This window comes from Palaemon carinicauda, chromosome 10, assembly GCF_036898095.1.
Source record: "Palaemon carinicauda isolate YSFRI2023 chromosome 10, ASM3689809v2, whole genome shotgun sequence".
In the NCBI taxonomy this organism is placed as follows: Eukaryota; Metazoa; Arthropoda; class Malacostraca; order Decapoda; family Palaemonidae; genus Palaemon; species Palaemon carinicauda.
Window position 1 is genome coordinate 49,102,730 of NC_090734.1, and position 13,077 is coordinate 49,115,806.

Here is a 13,077-nt window from a genome sequence, read left to right on the forward strand (position 1 = left end):
TTAGACTTATTTTATATTGAAGGATAAGTTGGACATCATATTTTTATGACATGAAATTATTAGGTGATTTATGACACCAAAAACAATGATAAAAATAAAAACTTTTATAATTGAAATACTAATTCAAGAAATAAATCATAAATGAAAACTTATTGCATTTTCGTTTCATAAATAACAAAATCAAATGGTTTGTGACTACCCTTTATGATTATTATATGTCTTGAGTGACTGGGATTTTTAAACATAGTCGAAAGTACCTATCAATATAAAATCTGATTATCAATTGCTAACTATACATATAATATCCAATTGCTCACAACCATGGGTATCACATATCATGATAACTGAACGTCCACGTTATTAAAAGTTTTTTACTCTTATTGTGTTGTGCTTAGATATCGCAAAACACACACACAAGACCGTATAAAGTTTTATTTTCAATATCTTTTCTTTCAAAATTAACTCTCTGAAAGGTTTCCCCTATTATTTTACCAGCCTAAAGTGTAATGAAATACATGGATATTTGGTTCATAATTCGTTTACATTTACTCTGATGATAGGTATATGATTAGTATTTCACAAATAACAAAGGAAATATTCATCAAAAAGGCTTCAGGTCCCTCAACAAACTGACAAAGGTCAGCATATTCAATAAAGGGCTTTGATTATGCTCTTTTATATGTTTTTTTATTTTTTTTAAATCAAAATAGAGACGAAGCAACATTGTAAAAGTTTATGGGAATTACTATTTTTCAAACAAAAAGTACACCACTTTTTGGCGTACACCATAATGTAATATAAAAGTGTTTGGAACAGTTTAATGGCCATTAAACGTGAAACAGAATACTGTTGGCTATAATGGATACATTCTGGACATTTAAAACAGTATAATTTCATATCAAAAATAAGTTATTAAACTAGTTATGATATTCGATGATATTTTCCTTATACTATCTATAAACAAATTAGTGAGTTCGCATATTATAAGTATCTCAATTAATATATTCTACAGACACCTGGGTAGAAAAAATAAGGAATATTATGCATTTTCATTTATTAGAACTATTAGAAATACAAAATTGTTTAACATGGCACTTAAATAAGGGTCCTAACTTGATGTGTTTCTCATATCAATAATTTGAATAAATGAAACAATAGTAACGTTTAATTATATAATATAATATGTTTTACGTATATTTACATAGAAAAAATCTTACCCATGGAGAAAGAGAGCATTTACGAGAGAATTTATTTGTCCAAAATGAAATATGCATAAAAACTAAGGAGTAACTTATAGCTTTCTAAGTATATCTCATCAAGGTTGATAAAATATATTACAGCAAAACACAAAATGAATATATCATGAATAAGATAATGTTGAGCATTCGTTCATACTCACAGGTATCCAATTATTATAAACAGAAATAAGCTTAAACATGTAAAATAATCATTGGACAAACCAACTAATGATAAAATAAATATTTTCATTACATATGTACTGTATATGTAATCGAAATTGAATGCAGAAAAGTAAAAGAAAAAAAAAATAATAATAAATAAAGAAAATATGTAGCCGCTTTCGTATAGTGTACATTCAAATTTAAATCTATATAAGATATACAAAAACTACCGATCTTACTTGAAAAAAAAAAAAACTTTTCAGTGAGCAACTCATGGTTACCAGTTAACATTTATATATGAGAGTGTCATCATTTTATGTTTATTAATTCGAAAATCATATTAAAAGACCGATACAAACAGTTTCACAGCTTTTATATGCTTTTGTGACGGGCTGAAAGAGGCTGTAACTAAGAAGGTAGGATGTAAGCAACTGAGTAACTTTATTACAGAACATCAGTTTATATATACATAATTCCAGGCAAAATAGGATATAAAAACATAAGAGGCAATTTCGTGTTCAACCGACAACCGGTTCTGTTAACAGTTAACAGTGAGAAAAACAGATATGGTTATTCAGATCCCTATCAGTGCGAGGGGAGAGCGAAGATACAATGCATAATTTATACAAAAAATAAAAGAAATATCGTTACTATGTACGATCGTGTGACACACGGTTGGTACATGGCTCCCCCCTAAAAAAAGACATACTGCATATGTGAAATACGGCGTCCTGATCTAGAGAGGCGAACTGTAGGTGGGTTATATGGCAGGAGATAAACAGGTTTTAGACGATCAATGAAGACCCAGTCATCTTTGCCACGAATGTTATTTAGGAATGCTTTCAGACTGCGTCGGATCACAAGGAAAGGGCATGTGCAAGGGGGCGTTAGCAGTGGCTTGCTAATGTCGTTCCGTAAGAAGATGTGCATTACAGAATGCAAGTCTGTCAGCATGTGATGTTTCACTGGGGGCTTGTAAGTCTGGCTGCATGGAGTAAATTTTCCCACGACGTGATATATGCGCTGCAGATCGTCGGAGAAGGTTGAATAAGGAAAAAATCTGGCAGTGACGACCAACAAGTCGCCATACACCATTTCAGCGGCCGAGACGTCGGGGGTATCTTTAGGAGTAGTCCTTATTTCCAGGACGACCCAGGGAAGCAGAGTAAACCAGTTGGAATCCTTGCAGAGGGACATCAAAGCTGCTTTGACGGTATGTTGAAAATGTTCAACCATTCCATTGGCAGCGGCTTTGTAAGAAGTTGTCTGAAGTAAGGAGATGCCCAGGATATTCGCTAATGATGTCCAAAATTTAGAGGTGAAAGTGGTACCTCTATCAGAAATAATATGATCAGGGATACCAAATCTTGCAATCCATCCTGAGAGTAAGACAGATGTACATGAGACAGACATTGCAGTTTCCATAGGAATGGCTTCAGGCCAACGAGTAGAGCGGTCAATGACGGTAAACAGGTAACAAAGCCCTTGTGATATGGGTAGGGGGCCAACAACGTCGACGTGAATGTGGGCTAAACTACGCTGAGGTTTAGGAAAGGTGCCAACTCCGGAATCCGTGTATCAATGTACTTTGGATTTTGACAAGAAGTACAGGCGCGAACCCTATCCTCCTGACGACACTGAGGAGGGTGGTGTTGGAGTCGTCGAGGGGGATGTCTTCCCAACGGAGGGATGTGCAGGATGTCTTACATGCTTGATACTCTGGATCCTGTCGTTGGGCTTCAGCCAAGGCGTTGTAATCCAATCCCAGTTGAACGGCAGCAGAAGCGTTTCTTGACAGGGCATCGGCAACGAGATTCATTTTCCTAGGGACGTGTTGAAGGGTGTAATTGTATTCAGCCACGGCGGAGAGATTTTGGCGTTGATGGGCAGACCAGGCGTCAGACTGTCGAGTGAAGGCGTGCACCAGAGGCATGTGGTCTGTGCGAATGACAAAGGGCGTACCTTCTAAGAAATGGCGAAAGTGACGGATAGCCAATTGCTCCGCCATCAATTCGCGATCGAAGGTAGAATAACCCAATTCTGCATCGGACAGTTTTCTGCTGAAGAAGGCCAATTGGAGGAGCGAGCCGCGGACCACCTGTTGAAGTACTGCACCAACAGCGACGTTGCTGGCATCGGTGGAGAGAAGGAGAGAGGGGCATGTGGGATGGGAAAAGTGAGAGCAGTAGTTGATAGTGCCTTCTTTGCATTGCAGAAGGCTGCTTCTTGCAGGGGACCCCACTTCAGGTCTTTTGGCTATCCGTTGAGGAAGGCATAGAGGGGAGCAAGAGTGGTGGCAATGGCTGGCAGAAAACGGTGATAATAGTTGATCATGCCCAAGAAATCCTGCAGAGCTTTGATGTTTGAGGTTATAGGGAAGTTCTGAACAGCTGCTACCTTTTCAGGAAGGGGATGGACTCCTTCAGGAGTGATGCAGTGCCATAAGAACGCCACTTTGTTGGCGCCAAAGGTACACTTGTCGTACCGGACTACATGGCCGTTTTGTCGCAGGCGGTCAAGGACGATGTGCATGTGACAGAGGTGTTCCTTTTTGAGGAAGAGAATACAAGTATGTCGTCCACATAACATACACAGAAGGGGAGGTCCCCTAAGATGCCATCCATGAGACGTTGAAAAGTGGTCTCAGCATTACGAACATCAAAACATGAGTAATTGAAGGTCTATGTTCCAAATGGAGTGGTGATGGCTGTATTGGGGATGTCTTATGGGTTCATAGGCACTTATTAATACTCTTTCAAGGGGTCGAGCGTGGAGAAAACCTTTGCTTTGTGCAGGTAGGAGGTCACGTCGGCGATGTTTGGGAGTGGGTAGTGATCCGGTTTTGTTTGCATGTTCAGGTGCCTGAAATCCCCACATGGACGGAGGGAGGCGTCTTTCTTCAGAACGATTAGTAAGGGTTAGGGTTACGACCATGGGCAGGAGGCCTTTTGGCAAAGGCCTATTTCCTCCATTTCAGCGAACGTCTGAATTTTGTGAAGACTGGGAGTCCCGTTGTCTATATATGGTGATAAATATCAAGCTTGGCAGGAGCCGTGGCCGTTTGATAAAGTTCTGGATGGAAAACTTCCGGGCACAACGCAAGGAGGTGGGCATAGGCATCCGTGGGTGTGCTGATGTTGAGAGCGAGGCTGGAAGGGAGGGGTTGAAGAGGTTTCGACAAGTATGAATCTGCGTGGACCAATCGTCGGTTAGCGACACGGACCAGAAGGTGGAAATGAGAAATCAAATACTCACCGAGCATTGGCGATGAGACGTCAGCAACGAGAAACTTCCAATTAAATTTAACGTTTTCAAACGATAATGTGAGGTTCTCGTAACCATAGGTGGGTATGGCAGATCCGTTGGCAGCTACCAGGCAGACGTCGGCAAATGTAGACAGACTACGTCATGTCCTGAAGAGATCCCTTGGCAAAAGAGAACGACAAGCACTGATGTGTACCAAAAATCACATGCCCATTCCTTCATCATGTAAAAAGAATAGGCTAGAAACACGGGAGGCCACCGCCATTAGCAATGCCCTACTTACATGTTTTTTGGCCACTGACAATCTTTGGCACATTTCCTCGCGGCTGCTCCAAATCTGTAGTAGTAGTAGCAAAACTGCGAACGATGGGCGTCAGTAAGTGGATGTAGAGGTGAGTGATGGGTGGCTTTGTCGCAGCTCCGGCACGTCACAGGGTAGGCGTGTATGTTCTACAGCATTCACGTCAGTTTCTTTTGATATTGAATAAACGTCCTCTTTCTAAGGAGTGGAGGTGTTGAAGGAGGTCTTGAAAGTCGTGAAGTGGCTGTCCATAAGGACATTGGCTTTGGTCATGAAGACCTTTATGGGTAAACTATCGACATCGGGTAGGGTAGCGCGTAAAGGTTTTGGAAAATGGCGTATCCAAAGGGCATGAAGTAAGTTCCCCTTACGATTAGAGCCATCTGCGTCAGGTTGCAGGCGAGCGATACTGGTCTTTTCCCTGAGGGTGAGGGATGCCCTTTGGTTCCCCAATGGGTGTTGAGAGAGCTGAAAAAGCTTTACTATACGGGCAGCTGACGACGGCGAGTACAACTGCAGAAGGTATGTTTGGAGGGCGTCATACACTAATGGGGTGTCTCCTTGTTCACAAAAGCAGTCGGATATTTCCGGGAAGGTGTCCTCGGGTATTGCCGTGAGAACATAATCTGCTTTGGTTGTTGAGTGAGTCACGCTCTTGATGCTGCGGAACTGGACTTCTGCGTGCTGAAACCAAGCAAGCGCGTCTCCGCTGGCGAACGACAAAAGTTTCAATGGGGCAGTGCCTACTTCCGTGAAGTTCGCCATAGTAACAATGACGGGGTGGGGGTGGGGTGGGAGGGTGATTAGAAGGTAGGAGGAGCTTGTCACTCCTGGGTCACCAATGTGATGGGCCGAGAAAGGCTGTGATTAAGAAGACCGGATGAAAGCAACTGAGTAACTTCATTAAAGAACATCAGTTTATATATACACGAAGTCCAGGCAAAAAGGACATAAAAACATAATAGGCAATATCATGTTCAACCCACAACCAGTTCTGTTAACAGTATACAGTTAGAAAACAGACATGTTTATTCACGTCCCCATCAGTGCGAGGGGAGAGCGAAGATACAAAGCATAATATACATAAAAGCAAGAAATATCATTACTATGTACAATCGTGTGACATACGGCTGGTACACTTTTATATGAACACTTGGAACGAGCCCCTGACATTACTGAAACGTATAGCTATTATCTTTAACGTGTTTTATCTACGCTTAGTATTTTACAATATCGGACACTTACTCTAAGCATTTCCCTTTCTACGGATATCACTTATATTTGGAAGTTATACAATAAATGTCCTTGGTTATAAGATAACATTTATAGATGAGAGTTACGTCATTTATGTTTATTAATTTGAAAACCATAATGAAAGACCATGACACAGTTCGCCAACTTTTATATGATTTCAAATAAACACTTAGAATGAACACTCTGATGAAACTTAAACGTAGAGCCATTATCTTTAACATGTTTTATATTTTATTTACGCTTACTATATTGCAATATCGGAGGCTTACTCTAAGTATTTTCCCCTTTTACGTATATTACTTATTTTGGAAGTTATACAATATATATCTATATAAATTACAATCTTGGCTGAAACCAAAATGGTATTTGCCATGTAGAGGCATTAACAGAACTGAGAGATTTAAGTAGTATATTGTTACTTGTAAAGTTTAGATCGAACCAGTTCAATATATATATTATAGTTTGCTATGCATCAACAAATTATTCCCCTGAATAAATTGAATATTAATACTATGAAAAACTGCAGAGTGTAATAGATGAGGTCCCGGAAAGATTGTGACTGGTGACTTCAATGCAAAAGTTGGAAGGAATAATCAAGGTATAGAGAATGGGGTGGGTGTTCAAAGTCTTGGCGAAGTTCCAAATGAAAATGGGCCACAAATTATTAGTTTTTGTTAAACCAAGAGTGTTGTTATTAGAGGTACTCTTTTCAAGCACGATGACATCCACATATATACATGGACTTCACCATATGGCAATTATAAAAATCAAATAGATCACATAGCCATTAATAAGAGAGAAGGAGGACTCGGAGAAATGCAAAAAACCTATAGAGATGCAGATATTGGAATTGTTATCACTTCTCATTGCCACACCGAAAGTAAACCAGAAAGCACCCCAATGAAACATAGATATCATACCTAAGTTTGATACAACTAAACCTCTAGAAGATGAGCACAGAGAAACCTTTGCAATTGAATGTATGAATTTATTTGCTGTTTTAGAGACTTCATGAGACGAAGAGAAGACAATTAATAAAGGGTAGTGTGATAATAAGAACATAAATAAGTCATTTGGTTGAAAGTTTTTGGACATGTAATTACAAGGAGAAAGCCATGATATCAAATGATGCTTAGGATACTGTAAAACGGGGATAAATACAGACATTGATTGTCGAGAGTTTTCTAGGAAATAATGGACATTACAAGGTAGAGCATAAGTATACAAGTATGGAAAGTGAAGTCAAACGATAATCCTGGAATGACTGGGGATAATATAAAAAAAAAAAAGGCAGATGAGTCTGATTACCGACCAATTTACATAACTCCCTTATATATGTAAAGTGTTTGAACGTCTTTAGGCAAAACGTATTAATATGTTTGCAAAAGGTAATCATCTGTTCCGTAGTTTGTGATTTGGTTTTCGTAAAGATCTTGAATCGTATGATGCCCTTCTTACAATCTCCAATGGTGTAATGAAGTCACTTGACTCTGGACAGGAGATTCGTATGATTGGTCTTGATTTTAGTTGTGCCTTTGACTGCGTTAGTCAGGAGACCCTTGTTTTCAAACTCAAACAGTTCGGAGTCGGCGGGTCATTTCTCAACATCATTATTAAATTTTCTATTAATAATTTGCAAAGAGTTGTTATTGGTGGGCACCATAGTGAGCATAGGAATGTGATATCTGGTGTTCCTCAGAGTAGTGTTCTTGGCCTAGTATTTTTTCATACTATATACACATGATATATTAGTTGGCCTAGAAAACAAGTCTGTTGCATAGGCAGATAATGCTGCACTATTCACACAAATTCCATTTGCATGTAGATTTGGGGTTGCTGAATCCCTTGATAAATATTAAAGTAAAATCACTGCATTGTGCAAATTATGGGGCATGAATATGAATCTTAACAAAACTCAAAGTATGCTTGGAAGTAGGTCAAGGACAGTGGCTCCTCAACTTCCAGATCTAAGTTTGATTATGTTTCTTTAACTCTGTATGACTCTTTTCAAGTGCTAGGTGTAATTCTCGTTAGCAAACTTACTTTTGAGAAACTTATTAGTTTTGTATCTTTTTTTCAATTCCACAAAAAAATGGCTTATTGAGAAAGTCTTTTAAGAAGCGTTATAATTCTTTCATTCTACCTTGTTTCCAGTTTTGTTCTGTGTAGTCTTCAGTTGCTAAATCCCATCATAATTTGTTGGGCAGAAACTTACGGTCTATTAAATTTCTATATATCTAGTTATTGATCTATGGAACCATTGTTCAATTAGTTCGGTATGCATGTTGCACAATGTTTTTTATGATTCAGATCTTCCCGGATAGTACGACTCTATTCGAATACTAGGCATGCAATTAATTACAAGAGTCAGGCCTTTTAAACCATGAGGCTCAATACTACATAGTATTCAAGAAGTTTTATTCCAGCTTTGACCAAACTGTCGAATAATGTTCCTAATTGGGTTGTTGAATAGTTAGAACTTCTAAAGTTCAAAATGCAGCTATTGTTTTTTTATGTTGAACAGGCTGACATCTGTACTTTTATAGTTTATATTATGAAATATATCTTTTGATGTTGTTACTGTTTTTAAAATATTTTATTTTAATAGTTCATTATTTCATTATATCGTTTATTTATTTCCTTATTTCCATTCCTCATTGTGCTATTTTCCCCTGTGGAGTCCTTGGGCTTAATAATAATAATAATAATAATAATAATAATAATAATAATAATAATAATAATAATAATAATGTCCCCATGAATGATTTCAGTGTATTTTAAGTCAAAACTATCATTAAAAAAACTAATTATATCGAAAACCCCTGGATATGGTTTAATAACAGTTGAGATGATATTGGCTGAAACATAAGTGACTCCTAGAGTGCTTATAAAATTATTTTGTACAATATGCCATGAAAAGGCAGAACCTGATAGATGTGAGATAGGCGTATTAGTGAAAAGGACTAAAATAAAAAAAAGAAAAAGAAAAGTAGACCTGACTAATTGCAATAATCACAGTGTCATCCCACTTACGTCAGTTGTCATGAAACTATATAGTATGACCATTCTAAACAGACATGAGAGAAAGAGATGAGCAAGCAGTTTAAAAAAAAAGGTAGATTTTTTACTGACCAAATTTTAATTTCAAAACACGTAGTACAGCAATGTGTAGAATATAGAAATCCACTTTAGAGGTCAATTGTGGACTATGAAAAAGTCTTTGTTATTGGGCACCGGCCAATTTTGTGAAGAGTCATGCGATTTTATGGAGTCCCTCTTTATTATGTAAATCTTAATTAGTCTGTTCATGAGTATAGCAAGTGCAAAGTTGATATTGGTGGAATTTCCAGTGAACAGTGAAGTACTTCTAGGGAATTTGTGATCACATATGTTGTTTATAATCCTCATGGATTTTGTAATGTATATAAGAGTTAAGGATGGTGGAGAAGGATTGGAATAGATTGGTAACAGGAAATCGTATGACCTAGATTATGCTGATGATTCTGTCCTTATTAGTAAAATACCACAGTACTTGCAAAGCTTGCTTAATAGAATGCATGAAATGTCGCATGAATCTGGGTTCAAGATATATAGGAAAAAGACAGAGATGATGGGAACGGAGCATACAATATTAGATGAAATATAATTGAAATGAGAAAGGATAAATGAAGTAGAATCATTTAATTATTTAAGAACTATGAGCTTTATTACAGGATCTTTAGAATTCAAGTTTAATGAAGGATTTAAAAAGAAAAACAGAAAATTGCTATGTTGAGTAAACTTTTGAAATTAATTCCCCTTAAATTACATATGAAAAATCAGGCTATATATATATATATATATATATATATATATATATATATATATATATATATATATATATATATATATATATATATATATATATATATATATATATATATATATATATATATATGTGTGTGTGTGTGTGTGTGTGTGTGTGTGTGTGCATGCCCGTTAGTGTAATTCTAATTTTATTACGTATTGAAGTATAACGTTAAATATGTTTAAGAAAATATTCTTTTTATTAAAGTCTGATCCTTGCTTTTTTCTTTATTGTAAGGATGATATTACATGAAAGTTAATGCGAGAGTAACTAAAAAATTATTTCTTTTCCATTAGTTCTCAGTATATAATTTTGGGAATAAGTTAAAACTTGATCCTGTAATTCTTAAATTTCAGGCAAACTTTGTGCCAGCAGCCGCAGTTAGACTGAGAGTGCAAGTAAAGATGAAATGATATTAGTAAGGAATTAGATTTTAAAGATTTAGGATCATAAGTTTAAGGAGTGAAATCTATATATGTATTGGTGATGTGTTTTGTTTAAAATTTGTTTTAAAACTATTGAAATTTAGATTTAAACCAGGATTAGATACCCTGATATACTAAAATTAAACATAATTACGCTTGAGTAGTAGAAAGTTATGGCCTCGAAAATTAAAAGATTTGGCGGTATTTAATTCTATTTAGAGGAACCTGCATTGTGAACGATATGCCATGAATTATCTTACTTTACTTATTATCCATTACAAATAATATTTTCAAATATTTTCTGAGATACAAAGCTTCTAATATATTAGGTCAAGGTGCAGCCAATGGTAAAGTAGTTGTGGATTACAATATGTTATACATTTGTGGATAATTATTATGAAATTATACTTTGAAATTGTATTTAATTGTATTCTTAAAATAATAAGTTATGATGATTATAGCTCTAAAATATGTACACATCGCCCGTCGCTCTCATTATAAGATGAGATAAGTCGTAACATAGTGGTTGTATTGGAAGATGCATCTGGAAGTATAAGTCGTAGTTAAATTTAAGCACTCCAGTTACGTTAGAGTGATTGCCTGTCAGCTACTTATTAATAAAAATTTCCAATTTTTTTGAAGAATTGTTAATATTTTTATAAAAAAAAAATAGTATTTTTTGTTTTAAAGTATTATTAAGAAATTGATGTTTAAGATTTTAGTTCATAAGTACTGAAAAGGAAAGTATTATTTAAGGTAGAGAAAAGTTCGATTTTTCGACCTTTTGTATCAGGATTTAACAAAATTAACTATAGAGTTATGGAAATCCCGAAATAAAAGGAGCTAAAAAGTTTAGTGTCTCTTCGCAGTAAAGAGGTTAGTAAGTACTTTCTAGTAAGGATATGTTAGTCGTCTTTTATATATCTATTTTTTTGTGAAAAAAAAAATAATTTGGCTCATTTTTAAAATTGAATTAAAAATAAAGAATATGAGGTAAGAGCTTCTTATTTTAGTTTTACTAGAATAATTCTACTATGTTGTTAAGTAGGCTTAAAATCAGTCATCGTATTATAACGTTCAAGTAAATCTACTGTGAAAGTTAATTTTTATACGTCTGGTAATTTTTAACTAAAAAAGTTAAAGTTTAGTTTAGTTTTAGTTTGGTATGTTTAAAGGGTGATAGCTTTTTTTAGTTAAATTACCTATATATTTAGTAGATTTGTGACTCCATAAGACACATAAGAAGGTTCTATAATTTTAGCTGGGGTTATACTTGGGGGTTATGGATTGATTCGTGGCTGTCCTCTTTTTTCTAAAGTGTCAATAAGTTTAAGGTGGATTTGGGTTAGTTTAGGTCTTGTAGGGGGTATTATTGTAAGTTTAATTTGTTTGCATCAGGGAGATATAAAATCTTCAATTGCGTATTTTTTTTGTGGCTCAAGTGGCTTTAGTTTTATGCTGATTGATACTCTATAGGTGTTGAGGGTTTTGTGGTGCAATTGCTGTGATGATTGGTCACGGGTTGTGTTCTTTTGGTCTTTTTTGTTTAGCAAATATGAGATATGAGCGCTTAGGGAGGCGAAGCTTACTCATTAGTAAGGGACTTCTTAGGTTTATGCCTAATTTATGTCTTTGGTGATTCGCCTTGAGAGTTGGTAATATGGCAGCTCCTCCAACTTTAAATTTATCGGGAGAAGTAAGTCTGATTATTGGGGTTATTTCTTGGTCTTCTTGAGCTGGCTTTGGGGGTAGTATTTCTTTCCTTATTAAGGGCGGCATATACTCTTTACCTTTTTTCTTTGAGTCAATATGGACAGTATTTTAGATCTGTTTTTGTCTTTTTGTTCTGGAGAGGCTCGAGAGTACTTAGTATTGATACTTCATTGATTCCATTTAAATGTTTTAATTTTGGTTTTGTATATTTTTGTTGTTTAATTCAAAGCTTGAATAGTTTAAAAAAAAATATTGGTTTGTGGGGCCAAAGATATAATATTTATTATAAGCATTGTTATGAAATATTAAAATAGCTGTAAGAAGTATAGTTTTGTTGTTAGGAGTGGCTATTTTCGGGGTTTGAGGTTCATTAGGGCTCCTAAAAACTGGTCGTTGTTATTTTATGGAATAAGAGTTGGTTAGTTTGAATGGAGTAGGAATTGAAATGTCTTTGGTTTTTGATTGAATGTCTAATATTTTTATCTTTTGTTTACTTATTTTTTTTTCTATAAGTTTATACTATAGGGGTGGTTATATAAAAGGAGATAGAAATATTAAATGGCTTTAATATATTGTTCTTGGATTTGTTGCGCCGATGTTATTATTGATTTTAAGTCGTAATTTAGCTAGAATTCTATTAGGGTGGGATGGTCTTGGCTTAGGTTCTTATGCTTTAATTATTTATTGCCAAAATGAGAAGTCGGCTGCTGTTTGTATATTAACGGCTTTATCTAACCGAGTGGAAGATGTTGCTATCTTCTTAAATATTGCTTTTATAATAGCTATGGGGGGAGGGTTGAGAATTTTTTTTTTTTATGTTTGAGGTAGGTCATTTGAAGAGAGTATAGTTCTTTGGTTAGTTGTTATTGCAGC

The 13,077-nt window shown here is 35.7% G+C and overlaps 1 protein-coding gene and 1 pseudogene across 1 annotated transcript; one reads left to right on the plus strand and one right to left on the minus strand.

Moving 5' to 3' along the window:
- Nucleotides 1-992: 992 nt before the first annotated feature.
- On the minus strand, nt 993-2,813 carry LOC137647993 (uncharacterized). Its single transcript, XM_068380938.1, has 2 exons — nt 2,334-2,813; nt 993-1,016 (listed from the first exon to the last, which is right to left on the minus strand). The coding sequence occupies exons 1-2, from the start codon at nt 2,811-2,813 to the stop codon at nt 993-995; spliced, it is 504 nt and encodes a 167-aa protein (XP_068237039.1).
- Nucleotides 2,814-3,372: 559 nt separating this feature from the next.
- The window catches only part of LOC137647994 (NADH-ubiquinone oxidoreductase chain 5-like), a 10,359-nt pseudogene continuing 654 nt past the window's right edge, over nt 3,373-13,077 (plus strand).